At 33.1% G+C, this 13,984-nt stretch overlaps 1 protein-coding gene across 1 annotated transcript in view; it reads right to left on the bottom strand.

Moving 5' to 3' along the window:
* Positions 1-13,984, bottom strand: part of LOC125056929 (Down syndrome cell adhesion molecule-like protein Dscam2) — a 169,924-nt gene that overhangs the window by 19,997 nt on the left and 135,943 nt on the right. The window contains exons 13-18 of the mRNA XM_047660293.1: positions 11,793-11,954; positions 9,954-10,253; positions 9,643-9,762; positions 8,362-8,535; positions 1,040-1,190; positions 213-363 (exon numbers count right to left, since the gene is read on the bottom strand). Of these exons, the coding sequence (XP_047516249.1) occupies positions 213-363; positions 1,040-1,190; positions 8,362-8,535; positions 9,643-9,762; positions 9,954-10,253; positions 11,793-11,954 (1,058 nt within the window). The remainder of the gene's footprint in view (positions 1-212; positions 364-1,039; positions 1,191-8,361; positions 8,536-9,642; positions 9,763-9,953; positions 10,254-11,792; positions 11,955-13,984) is intronic.

Genomic DNA, 13,984 nt, shown 5'->3' with positions numbered 1-13,984 from the left:
CTGGTTTTTAATTAGTCTTAGTATCATTTATTAATATAGAAAGACTGGGAAAATTAAATTATGGGATTTGGGCAGCTTAATTATTCAATAATTAATTAATAAGAAGTTTCACTTCTGACACGTCAACTTTGGCCGCACGCACTTTTTTTTGTATACTTTTGCATTAATTTACATTCGACTCAAACTTAAACACACACACACTACAATCTTACCTCTTGTACGACTAGGTGTATGAGCATTTCGTCCTGCCCGTACGCATTGGATGCTCGACAAGTGAGGGCACCTGTGTCTTGTCTGTATGTCTGTAATATACTCAGCTCCGACACCAGTCCATCGTCCAGGACTTGTTCACGTATTGTGTATCTGGAAGTATTAGTGTAGTAAATCTAAGTGTACGCCTAAGACTCCAGAAGATAAACCACTTCTTATATGAAAATTGTATTCTTTTTTACAACAAACTCTCAATTTAGAGAATTATCACTGATTCATTCAACACTCACGTTAAACGTAAATTAATCAATAAAGCTTTTTATGAATTTGACGATTATTTAAATGATCCTTATCCTTGGGATTGATTTGTTCCAGTTCAAATATTTATGGCTACCTTACAAACAATTTGTATGACTCAAAACTTGGCGATTAAAAAGAGTGGCGAAGAGTTTCTTGCCAGTTCTTCTTGCCCGCTCTACGCCCTTGACTTCCGAACTGGTAGTAAATGTTAATTTAGAATCAATTTAACATATTTTCTGTTGACGTTCAGTTCACGACATGAATACAGTTATTTTGAGTTTGAGTTTGAAGAGAGAATTTTAAATTCATTTGCAAAACAGGTTACCTTATAAATTTAACTGCTTATAACTAAACAATATTTTTCTAACTTTTAAGCTGATTATAGGGTTTTTGAATCTACCGGGACTGGATTTAACCAATCGTAATAAATACGAGACGTATATTTATGAAATAAAAACAATGTTTATAGAAAAATCAAGTAGTTTGGATAAAGAACGAAGAGCACAAGGGCGAACAACAAACTTCTAACCTTTGATCCAAATGGTGGGCGATTGTATGATGATGAGGGCTTCGCCATGTGAGCTCCAGGGGCGCGTCACCCGAAGCAGCGCATTGCAGATGAGCAGCTTCTCCGGCTGTCACCTGGACCGTCTTACTCTTCATTGGAAAACGGGCTGGGGCTGTAAAACAAAATGTTTGTATGTCAAATGGAATTGAATTTTTTATGGTCTTGATTCGTAAGTTCTTATGTTATTTTTCACTCATGTAGCAAATTGTCTTACATATTAACATAATATTATTGTGTTAAACAGTTGAGAAAAGACGTTAACTTCTGAACATAATAAATTTCATTGCTATCAATTGTTGCGTTCTACAACCTATAATCCAAGGTTATAGAACGGAAGAAGAAGAAATTGGAGGACCAAACAAAGACTAGAAATGCTCCACTGCTCGCAGTTGCTCCTACATTTATAATATCCCAAACATTCATTATTTAATCGGGTACCTGCATTATAGAACGACTTCTTTTCAACACTATACTTATTATATTCCCCCCTTAATTTCACAAAATCAAGACGATTTCACACACAGGCTTTAGTTACACACACACACACACAAATACACACCCACTCACACATTGTCTCTGTCATATTATTAAGTCTTGTAAACTTTCTAATTGGCGTGTCGATTTAAACATTATTTTGTATTTTAGTTCAGATAGCTGAAAGGTTTTTCTAAATAAATAAATGTTTAAGAAAGATCAAACTGTACACCTGAAAATGATTGAATTTTTATATTTAGTACCATAACATATTAACTAAAATATGGATCGGAGATATACCTCTAGCTTTATACGTTTAGCTAACTTTATCAAAAACATAAATTTTAAATCGAGTTGAGTTCACGATTATAATTTAAATTATTATTATTGGTTAACAAATTTTTTGGCATATAGATTTGTGTAAACAAAGAGAGAAGAGAACCTTACTATATAAACAAATAACTAATACGATTATTGCCAACTTAGTTGTAAGAGGATTTCAACAATTCGTTTCTACAACAATAACTAAAAACCCAGGCAGAAAATCGAGGCACACTCGCTAGCTACAAAAATATATTGTCCGTAGAAAGGGAGTGTTTACAGATAGTTGGGTCTCGTGATTTTATTCGACAATTTACGAGCGATTTTGTTGTTACCTATTTATTTATTCTAGCAAAAGCGAGGAAATTATGTGAAAATTAATTTAACGAATACGAAGGTCGCTGAGTTTTTCGCAAATCATTTTTCATGTCATTGAACAAATTGTATTATTTTTATAATTTGATTTCTGATTTCTGCCTTAAAATAGTCATTTAAGGACTGAAATATGTCTGCCCTATGCTATGGGGATTAATTAAATCAACGCCTGTCAATATGTTTTTTACATTATTATATATTTATTATATTATGATACTTTCAAATTATACAACAAAAACAGATAAAACTTGCACTCAACCAGTTATTAGTTAATTGCTATTTATTTATTGTTGCGTACTAAACGATAGTAACAATTCTAGATTTTATAACTGTATAACTCAAACTCAAAGAAACTTTATTCATATAGGTAAACAACTTCTAGGGTTTCCTGGAAGAGATCGCTTATTAGCGATAAGGCCGCCCGTTGCATCCCTTATAATTTTTATGTATTGTGTTATTTGTGTTTCTTTTATTGCAACGAAGTGTAAATAAATAAAAATAAAAAATAAATAAATAGACAAGTACACTTATGAACGTCAGAAAAGAAGTTACATGAATCGTAAATTTACATTTACTACCAGTTCGCAAGTCAAGGGCGTAGAGCGGGCAAGAAGAACTGGCAAGACACTTTTCGCCACTCTTTTTAAGTCAATACCAAGTCTCAATCCCAACGATTAGGATCATTTAAATATTCGTCAAATTTATAAAAAGCTTTATTGATTAATTTTCTTTGAATCGATCATAAGATCGAGATTCGATATCCAATTCTACGTAAAACGTAAGTTTTTTCCCCTATTTTATTTAGGGCACGTGGGCTTATTAATATTTATCATTCAGCGTGTCTGCCAATTCAATTGGACGCATCGTTGAACACCAATGTTTATGTGAAATCATTTTCCTGTTTTCGGTCCACATTAATACGGCTTTTAAAGTGATATCATCAATTTGAATACAAATTAATTACGCTTGTTCGGATTTATTTGTGTTTAAAAATTCTAATTATAATGTTACATAACATTATAGGTATTTTAATAACACATCTCGGGTTTGAAAAAAATAATTAGAAATTGTTTAATTAAGTACACATGTTCATAGTTCTGACTTCTGAGTCATTAACACAAATCGTACATGTCTTAGACACAGAATGTTTAAAATGGCGGTCCAGTTACGATGTTTTCCTTCAACGTACTAGCAATTTTAATGCGCTTTAAGAACAAATATAAACGGAATCGAACGCAAGACTTGAAAGGGTAACACTTAACCACTAGGCGGACAATGTTCTAGGTTATACAATAAAATCGGTTCAATTATTTTTGTTTGTTATATTATGGAATATCAAATAAAATTGGAGAACTCTTCCACGAATTAATTCGAAAAGATAAATTAGAACGTTGTGAGCAAAAAATATACGGTATAAGTCAAACGTAATGGATGAAGATACATTTGTTCTTCAAGAAAAGCCAATATCGCGTATAAGAATCATTCTTGTGGAAGCCAACTGTCTCATTTTCCAATAAAGACGAAGTATTGCGATGTACGGCCATTGAGTCTTCTGCACAAACGCGTATATTGTTGTAATCGTTATTTATACTCTCGAAAATTTTATTTTTGTGTGCCATTCTGCAATATTAATTGTAGGTAATACACATGTCATATTAGCAGTGTTGGCCTAGTAGCTTCAGTGTGCGACTCCTTAAGGTCGTAGGTTCGATGCCCGTGCACCTGTGTACTAATTACTCGCTCGGACGGCGAAAAAACATCACGAGTAAACCGGCAAGCCTTAGAAAAAGTCGCGGGAGTATTAAGTACAGGAAGCTGATCTATCTATCTATTTGACTATTTGATTGAAAACCATCAAAAACAGATACAAAAATTGAGGCCCAAAAAGGAAAAATTTAATCCACATGTCACGTATGGTATCTTCTATATATTTACACAAGAATTAATGAATATTAACAGAAAACTTAGAAAATCACGGTGCAGGCCATCTTGTAGGGAACCATAATTAAAGAGAATAGTAAAAAAATAATGTGAACAAGTGCAAGAGTACGAAATTCAATTAATAATACAAAATAATAATTCATATTAATAATGGTTAACAATGACAGCGACATCAAGTTACACAGAGTAATGCGATTCAAGCATTTAAAAAATTCATATTTAATCAAACTTCATAAACCTCTGAAAACCTTTGTGTTTAAAAAATTGTTACATGGCTATCAAACTATTTAATCATCATCTTAGAAGTTATAGATGACTGCCGTGTAATGCTTTTAACGGAAGGATGATTAAATTTTTAAAGGCAAGATGAGCATAGCATAAGAGCGTATTTAGACCTGTGTTTTCCAAAGTGGGCCCCACATCCACGCCCCACAAGGGGGAAATTTTATTTTTGAGGGGACTATACGAAAATTTCATTATATTTTTAAAATTTACTAACTGTGTTTTGTAAACAATTTCCTAGTTATTTCTGTCCTACCTATCATTACAGTTTCTTAATTGAACAAAATTTTATAATATTAAAAATTACGTTAGATGGTGGGGCTGGGCACAAAAAAGGTTGGGAATCACTAATTTAGACCATAACTTAAGACAGCAATTATTATAAATAACTTAACTGTTCTTATTATGATAATAAATATGACATTAGCCTAATTTTAAATATGGTTGTGCCATTTTTCATAATTAAAAAATCTGAATATACCTTTTTCTTTGCAAATACACGATTTATTATTTATTAAAAAATTAGTAAGCTTTACGCTCTTACCTTAAGTATCGACTCTGGCAATACGTTTTTATTGAATTTTGGTTACAAAGTAATTATTAAGAAAAAAGTTTCAAAGTGATAATAGAATACCAACGCGAACGTTAGAATAAAGTTAATAAGTTCGAGACGTTTCTCGTCGTAATATCAGCCAGGTCAGGTGTGAATAATTTTCCTGTTAACTGAGCCAGTTTATCTTGGAACTCTTTAAACTTTTATTTAAAAAATACAATACGATTCTTTTCCAGTTATTTCTTGCGCGATTTTAAACAATGAAGACTTTATTTCTGTATTTCTGTTTGAATTAATAGATGAAATCCTACGTTTAGGAATAGGTCGCCTGTGAAAGCATTTAACTTTGTTGCTTTTTACAAAAACCAGGAAACTTAATATAAGATCCTAATCATCAACAAATGTCTTCTAGCTTAGAAGTTCAGTTATTGCCGATTTAGTACGGGATTTTTTTTAACTTTTAGGGGTTAAAATAGGGGTTGAACGTAGAGAGGTGACAATTAAGGATTGCATGTATTTTTGTATGTTGTATCATAAAAGAATAAAAACAATGTATTCCATCTTTGGTATAATTGTTTTTGTTATGTATAATTTAAGTTAGCTGTAGGATTACGAGATCAATTTTTAAATCAATTTACAATATACCCATTAAAAGCGTGGCTTGTATAACGGAGTACATATTTCATTAAAAGCGTTGAGGTTAATAAATAATTTTAATGGAAAATGCTTGGAAAGTCTAAGAAAAATAATGTTCTAAGCACAATGGAGGTAGTCGAACGTTGTTGGAGCAATAATGACGGTAAAGAATTTTCATTTCAGTTTCTTGTCTGGTCGGAGTACTATGAAGCATTCCTGGAGTTTTCAGCGCGGCTTTCTTGGCCATTATGCTAAGTGATTTACTACGACTCAATTCCCGCGTACGCGGTCCTTAGTCATAATATCTATATAAATAAAAATGGATCGCTAAATATGTTGCTTGAATATGGCTGGAAGTTTGAGGAAGGTTTTTATGGAGATAAAAATTGTAAAAAAATACGCCTGGCACTCGGGGACTGTCGCGGTAAAGCTATTGCATAGCATTTTTTATATACTTATGCAATATTTATTTATTTTTGAAGTATTTTTTTTCTTTGATCCAAGTTTTTCTTTGATATTAATTCAATCTACCACTCTACCAGTCTCTGACTAACACGCCTATCCGACTGTTCTGTCCCGCTCTAACGCGTATTGGCCGCACCTATATTACGTCATTATGAGTTAGATTTATTTCGTTACGAAATTTCTTGATTCGGTTGCCGCGCTCAAAGCCCGCGATAACTTCTATGCAATAGCTTAAAAGTTTTTAGTATGGAAAAGCGTCACTATAATTATACATTAGAAAAATGTTGCATATGTTGGTGTATAGCTACTAAAAAGTTAGGCTAACTTTAAAAAACAGAATAACGTTCGCGGGGGGATATATGTAGTACAAAATAAATGGTTTAAGTTTCCTATGAAACATTCAAAGCAAGAAATTTATTCAAGTAATAACCAAGCAGAAGCCTTCCATACTTTTTCTATATGATATTTTGATTCGAATTATAAAACTTAAAATGCCAGACATTGGTGAGGATCAAAATAAAATGTTTACAAATACAATCTAATATATAAAATTCTCGTGTCACAGTTTTCGTTGCCATAATCCTCCGAAACGGCTTGACCGATTTTGATGAAATTTTGTGTGCATATTGAGTCTGTCTCAAGTCTGAGAATCGGACAACATCTATTTTTCATCCCCCTAAATTGTAAGGGTAGTCCACCCCTAAATTTTTATTTTTTATTTTTAGACAAAACTTTTTGTTTTTATTTTTAAATGATACAACATGCCAAAATACATACAACCGCTAATTTTCACCCCTCTACGATCAACCCCTATTTTTATTATAAATGATAAACATGGCAAAACGACGTTTGCCGGATCAGCTAGTAAAGTTATAAAATCGTATTTAAATACCTTAGTAACTGTACCATCTCAACAACAGATTGATATAAAAACTACTCTAAGATTTTGATGAAAGGCGGTAAAGTATTAATCTAGTTTCGCGAGATTTATATAGCATTTTTTCTATCTCAAAACGAGATTGTCGTATACGAATTGAATATGGATAGTTTTTGAGAAGTTTAACCCTTTCTTAATTCAATAAATCTTTATTTGGAATTGGTTAATTGTGAACCATCTATAGCGGGTAAATCCGACTGTTGCCATGGCAACGAGGTTAAACGATGATTTTTATTCAAAAGCCACTGATTAAAATACTTAAATTGTCGCAATTGGAAATAAGTTTTTAAATTATTGTATTTAATGAAAGTAAATGTTTATTTTTACATTCATAATTTTCTGGAAAAATTATTGATAAATTTTACTTTTTATTACGCCATATTTAGTTTATGTCGTAATCTTTCGTTTATGCATATTGTACAAGAGATATAAATGAGCTTTTCAATTAACTTTTTTCAGTACAACAATGGATTAGTGTTGCTATAAATGTAATTTAAAATAAAATTTTTACGTCTCTTATAACTTTTGACTAGTTCAAGGAGATAATTCATAGCATTCCAAAGAGTTTTAAAGTTCAATACAAATATGAGCAATTTAAAGTTATGCGGGAATATTGAGCAAACGGGCTAGTGGGAACTGAGCGAGTATTCAGCCAATTATTTTCGTCATAAGTTGGAGTTGGAGTACTGTTAAGGTGTATGAATTATTATGATGTACTAGATCTATTAACTATGCTGCCAATAACAGTTGGAGGAGAGCCAAAAGGCATACAGATATGTAAACTACTTGAAAAAAACAACGATGCTAAAACCTTTTAGTTCTAGGCCTCAGATTTCTGTATACTATTTCGTAAGGGGTAGGTGATCAGCCTTCTGTGCCTGACACACGCCGTTGACAGTTTGGGTATAATCTTCACCGTACAAGCGAGTGTTAAATGCGGAAAAAAATGCCGGGAATCGAACCTGTGACTCGGCTTTACGCTATGTTACTATGTCGTTAAGGTGGTTGTTTGTTTTTACATGACATCTGGAATCTGTATTTTTATTATATCATGCATAATAAAAAATATATATATATATATATATTTTCATAGAATAATCTAATGACTTTAAAATGAGAACTAGGGTCATACAATGACCCTAAAATAAGCATAATTTACGCCGAATTTAATATAGAAGCCGAATATATCAAGCCAATTATTATACACCTAAAAGTTATTTGCTAAGAAGTAACAACTATTAAATAATAAACCTCTTTCAGTACGTCTTAAGAAGGTAAGTTTAAGTACAAATAACTTACCATTAACTTTGAGAAATATGAGTTTGCTAAGCCCAGCTCCGATGTCGTTTCTCGCTTCACAAAGGTAATGCCCCTCACTGTCTTTGGCCACTCGCTCGAAGACCAGCGAACCATTCTCAAGAACCCTCGAGCTGCCTTCAAACATGAAGTCCTTGTATTCCCCCGGTGTATTACCTGCAAGATTTCAAAATTCGAAACATTCGAAATCCATTCTAAATTTAAATTTCGTTTTTAAATACGAAGAAAGACAGACTATTTGAGGAATAGCTGTCCTTATCACTCTTATGTAAAACATGCAATAAATTAACTCTTATGCAATAAATTAACGCGACAAATGTTTTAGAATTAATAATAATATTCTTAATTTAAATTATTATAAATGAAGTAGATTTTTGCTTGTGTTTGTGAGGCATTTATACATGCGTGAGTGATTCAATGTAAAACATTTAGAAGCCATAACCCAAGCATAGACAACTAGACACGAGTCGCATGCCGTTAAGTTTCATGGGAGTTATTTTGTAAGTCCTTATATAAATTCCATTTTCATTGATATGAAATATATTTTCTTTGAAGCTTATATAAAGCCTTTGCCCAGTTCGGTCCATTACTAGGTTTCTAGTATTACTTTGAACTGTTACTTAAAATGAAAGTATTGCAATATTACAAAGAGAAACTTGTTGCAGTTTCATTTCAATTCCTTTATTCGCTTTCTGTTATAAAGTTACTTTTACATTTAGAGTTTATAGAAGATTTAAAATTTTATAAGAAACGAGAGATTGACCGAGTTCGTTCGCGTAAGCTAAGCTAAGTTTTATTATCTATTATCTTTTTTTTTGTTTACGTTTACTCTGTGAATATGAATTGAGCTATGTTCGAAATTCGAATTTCATTTCAGCCAGTTTAATACTTGGTCATAAAAAAGAAAATAACAGTACTTTTTAAATTGACAATTATTGATGACGGCCAGTATTTGCTTTTAAAACTGACTTTTTTAATTGACAATGTAACGCACATAAAAGGATTACCCTTAATACACTATGATTTTAGAATTGGTAGGTTTAGCATTTTCTAACATAAAAAAAATCATACGAATTATAAAAAAATCAAAAATGAAGTCGGTCAAAATGCTTTATAAATATTTATGATATATTTGGAATCCAATTAAAAGAATGTCTTCCATGTTGTACATTAGAGAAATATTTATTTATTATACGATAATTTCTTCGAAAATGAATAAATACATTAAATTATTAACAGATATTTTTCTTTATTAACACTTACCAACAGCTTTCTTCCATGTAATAATGGGCCTCGGATAGCCATCTGCTTGGCATTGTAGAGTGACATCTTGACCTGATGCTACCGCTATGTCATTTGGCTCAAGCCTCCAGCGAGGTGGAACTAAAATATGTTACACAAGCGAAGTATAAAAATTTTGTTTATTAAAGCCTTCTTGTTACGGGAATAAATTATATAAGTTCAGAAATTGTATGAAAAAAACCATTGCATTCCTTTTTTAAAAATGTACAAACATTTGAACGTCATTAAAACTTCTATAGTCTATGGAATTCTCTATGGATATTTTCAATTACCATTAACAGTTAGCGGCACAGTGAACCGCTCGGAGCCGGCGACATTAGAAGCGATGCATGTGTAATTCCCGCTATGAAGTGACGTTATGTGTTCAATCACAAGAGAGGCGCTGTACTCGTCCATTCGCCTAGTAATAATCCCGCTGGGCGCGTACGGCGATGACGTCACCGCCTGCCCGTTTTTCTCCCATCGGAAGGCAATCGGCAAATCACCCTCTAGTATCTGACATGAGATAGCAGCCCGCATTCCCTCCCTCAGTAAATTCGTCAAAGGCTGTATGGGCAATATCTTTGGCTGAACTGAAAACAAAAGTATCGTTTAGTCCCAATAAAGGATTTGGCACAGCACCAGAGGCTTGTAAAATTGCACCGTGTTAATCGGAATCGTAAACGTAAATTGTAGGTAAGATTTTTTTTTTTTTTTTAGACAATTCACACCAATTGACCGAGTGCCATGCTAAGCTGGTGAAGCTTGTGTTATGGGTACTAGGCAACGGATATACATATTATAGATAGATAGACATATAAATACATATTTAAACACCCAAAACCTAAGCACAACACCAAATGCTCATCACATCGATGTTCGTCTCAGCCGGGGATCGAACCCGGGACCCATGGATTCGCAGTCAGGGGTACTAACCACTAGACCAATGAGTCGTCTAGATTTTACATTTTATTATTCTATTAGGGTATGCGGTGGGAACAAGCGAGAAAAGTTTAATGAATAACGGATGAATAACTTCACTCCTCAGGTTTTATGAAGCGGTTTTTAGCTATAAAAATGTGTACCACAATCGTGGCAACCATCTTGAATTACGAGCCAAGCCTCGTAACCGTAACCTCAGTTAAGTTAGATATTTTAGTTAATAATGAAGCGCAAACCAAATGTTAGCAATCTTACAATTATAGCCAATACATTGTGTAACGTCAGTTTTGGTAACAGCTCTTTAGTGTTTCGTACATTCATAAATTGTAATTCTCGTTTCCGATAATGTCCGATGGGTGACACTTATATTCTTTATACCCGTAGGTAACAGATGTTCATTTAGATTTAAGAACCCATACATAAGTCAAATACTAACTTGACTACGTACGTAAGTACGCTGGGCTAACAAAAAACTATTTTGTTAGTCTAGCGTTGCAATCCCCACTACCCTTAATTTTGTGTTAGCTCATGTTTTGAACGCTTATAGCTAAGTGTTAGCTGGTGACTCTAAGCTTCAAACAGTGTGTTATGTATTTGAACATCCCCTCAACAACCGCTACCGAACTTAATTGTTTGATTGAACTACTAAATGTAACAACGAATAAATTTGACGCTTTTGTAAATAAGTTTTCTAGTTTTTGCAGAACTGGGCTCGAGTCCTGATATATAAATATACAGAGGTAAAGCACGATAGCCAGGTTGACCTTAATCTCTAAGCTATTCTACATTATGGTACTCAGGGCCTAGTAAGACTGTTGAAGAGGAATCCATTGAATCAACGATTCAGTGAATATCATCTCCTTAGGGGCCTTCTCCTTACTCCAACTTATCCCCCCCCCCTCCTCTTGTCAGCAAAAGTAAGCAAAGCTCTCAAAAATAAACATAAACGTATTAATTTTTGTAGGAATCCTCGAAAATGCATTACGTTTTCAAGCATAGACAATGTGTGGGTAATATGTGTAAAAAAGGAAATAATTACTATTGACGTAATCACCAATGTAGATCCTCCCCCCTATAGAGCTTAGGTAATACTTGAACAGCCCGTTAATAGACACTGTATGACTTTAATATCACACGTTCAAAACAATTGCCAAAACATTTAGTAATTCTAGTTCAAAATTAATACCTACCCAATATTTGAACTTCCACATCCCGTCTGGCAACATGACGTTGTCTGTTAGAGGCCTGACAGGTGTAGGTACCGGCGTCCTCGCCCCGCTGTGTCTGTTCGACGATTAATGTGCCGTTCGGAAAGACTTTCTGACGGCGGTTCAATGGCAATGTTTGGCCATCTGCAAACAAGGAAAACAATATAATAGGAAGGAATATTAGATTAAATAAGTATAAATCAGATTATCAGCATACCAAGTGTGTTAAAGAGGATAAAAGGGTCTTTTGTAAGGTACAATAAACAATAAAGAAAGACGAAGAAGTTGGATAGGTCAAATTAAAAAAGCAGGTGGTACATGTATGTGGCACAGCGTAGGAATGGCGGGGTTTGGAGATTGCCAAAAGAGGACACAGTTAAAAAGAATGAGATAGAAATATAAATGTGTTTATGTGTATCTGAAATAAAAGGCTGTTATTATTAAGGGGATAATACACTTGCGTAGATAGTTAGTGCTAAAGATTCCGGAAATACAGCTGGGAATAGTTTCGCAACGTTTCGTCGTTGAAAATGATCTAAAAAATATGATTATAAAAAGAAACAAATAATATTCTATCTTTAAAATGTTTTTATAAATTATATAAACCAGTTTCTAATTAAACATTTCATACATCGACAATTATAAGAAATAAAAGTTTCTTTGACAAAACGAATTAAATATCTTTATCGAGTTCCCAGATACCCTTAACAATTCCAAGGGATCAAAAAATATCTAAGAAAAATGTCGGACCATAAAATGCTTAGCCCGTTTAACAGAATTACTACGTAAGATCAAATTAAGGCTTTTCGGTCACTCCTCCGTAATTTCCTTTTCCGTAGACCCTTGTCAACAACGATCTTATACATAGTTTAGTTACCTTTGATAATTCCGTTGACCCTTTTATTATAGAATTTATTTATGGCTTTTATCAGTCGGGGCTTAATCAAGCTCTCAAAAGCTCATACAATAAAAGCTTTTTAAAATAGAATCGTGATTGAATTTTACACTTAGTTATTACTTTCTATTTGCGTGTTGTACCCACGAGAATGTAAGTGCGTGCTCCTATTTTATCATGCCTCCAGCTGATAGAGGACAAATCTTTGTTTTTAATTTATTTTATTGTTATTTATTACTTAAGATGTCATGTGGAACATGGTGTAATGGTTGCAGCTCCTTACAAACGTTGTGTAAAACAAAAAAACTTGGCGATTAAAAAGAGTGGCGGAGAACTGGCAGTAAATGTAAAATTAGAAGAAATTAATGTATATTTATTTTTTTACCTTCATAAGTGTACATTGTGTAACCTATATGAATAAACGATTTTTGCCTTTGACTTTGTGTAATCAATTTTTTAGAACAGGGCTAAATCAGGCTCACCTGATGTTAATCGCATTCTGTGGACAAATGGAAAGCTTCCTAGTGCGTTGCTTTTAAGAAGTCCACTATGTAGAACCAGCTGCCCACTGAAGTATTTCCGGACCGATTGCACTTAGGGTCCTTCGAAAAAGAGCGTACCAATTCTTGAATTTGGCCGGCAACGCACTCGCGAGCCCTTTGGCATTGAGATTGTCCTGAGCCTCCTGCCTGTTTGCCCTCTGTTCTATATAAAAAAATGTACGCTTTTTTCTTGAAGTACCCTAAGTCGTCTTGGTTTGGAATTTGATCATTGATGGTTCTTCATTGTGGTGGTGCGGAACTAAGAGGTATTCGTGAAAATAACGTATGCATAAGTACATATAGCATATATACCACTTTTCTGATTTATATACTAGTGTAATTATTTAGATTTTACGAAAAATATACTCGTACATATAGAAATATTGTATTGAAAACGTTTTCTTTTATACGAGTATTAATTAATGTTGAATTTGCATTTTCATGACTATAAACAGTTAATTATTATACAAATAAAATAGATTTAGGAATTCTCGTTAAATATTTGATACGACATGATACGATTATCATGTATTTTAAGTTCTTTACTTTTTCTAGGTCTCGTTTTTAGATTTTTTTATATAGCGTACGTTTGTTATATTTTATATTTAGTATTTTATTAATACCTGAATTACTTCTAGAGTTAAATAAATAATGTAACTAACTTTTTTCTTGCATTTACGATTGGCAAGCAGAAACCTTCGCTGTTTGAAAGGCGTGAAGGAAAAATCACGTCGGCG

The sequence above is a fragment of the Pieris napi genome, chromosome 2, assembly GCF_905475465.1.
Source record: "Pieris napi chromosome 2, ilPieNapi1.2, whole genome shotgun sequence".
Taxonomy (NCBI): Eukaryota; Metazoa; Arthropoda; class Insecta; order Lepidoptera; family Pieridae; genus Pieris; species Pieris napi.
The sequence above is the reverse complement of the archived record's forward strand: the minus strand, read 5'-3'. Positions and strand labels throughout refer to the sequence as shown.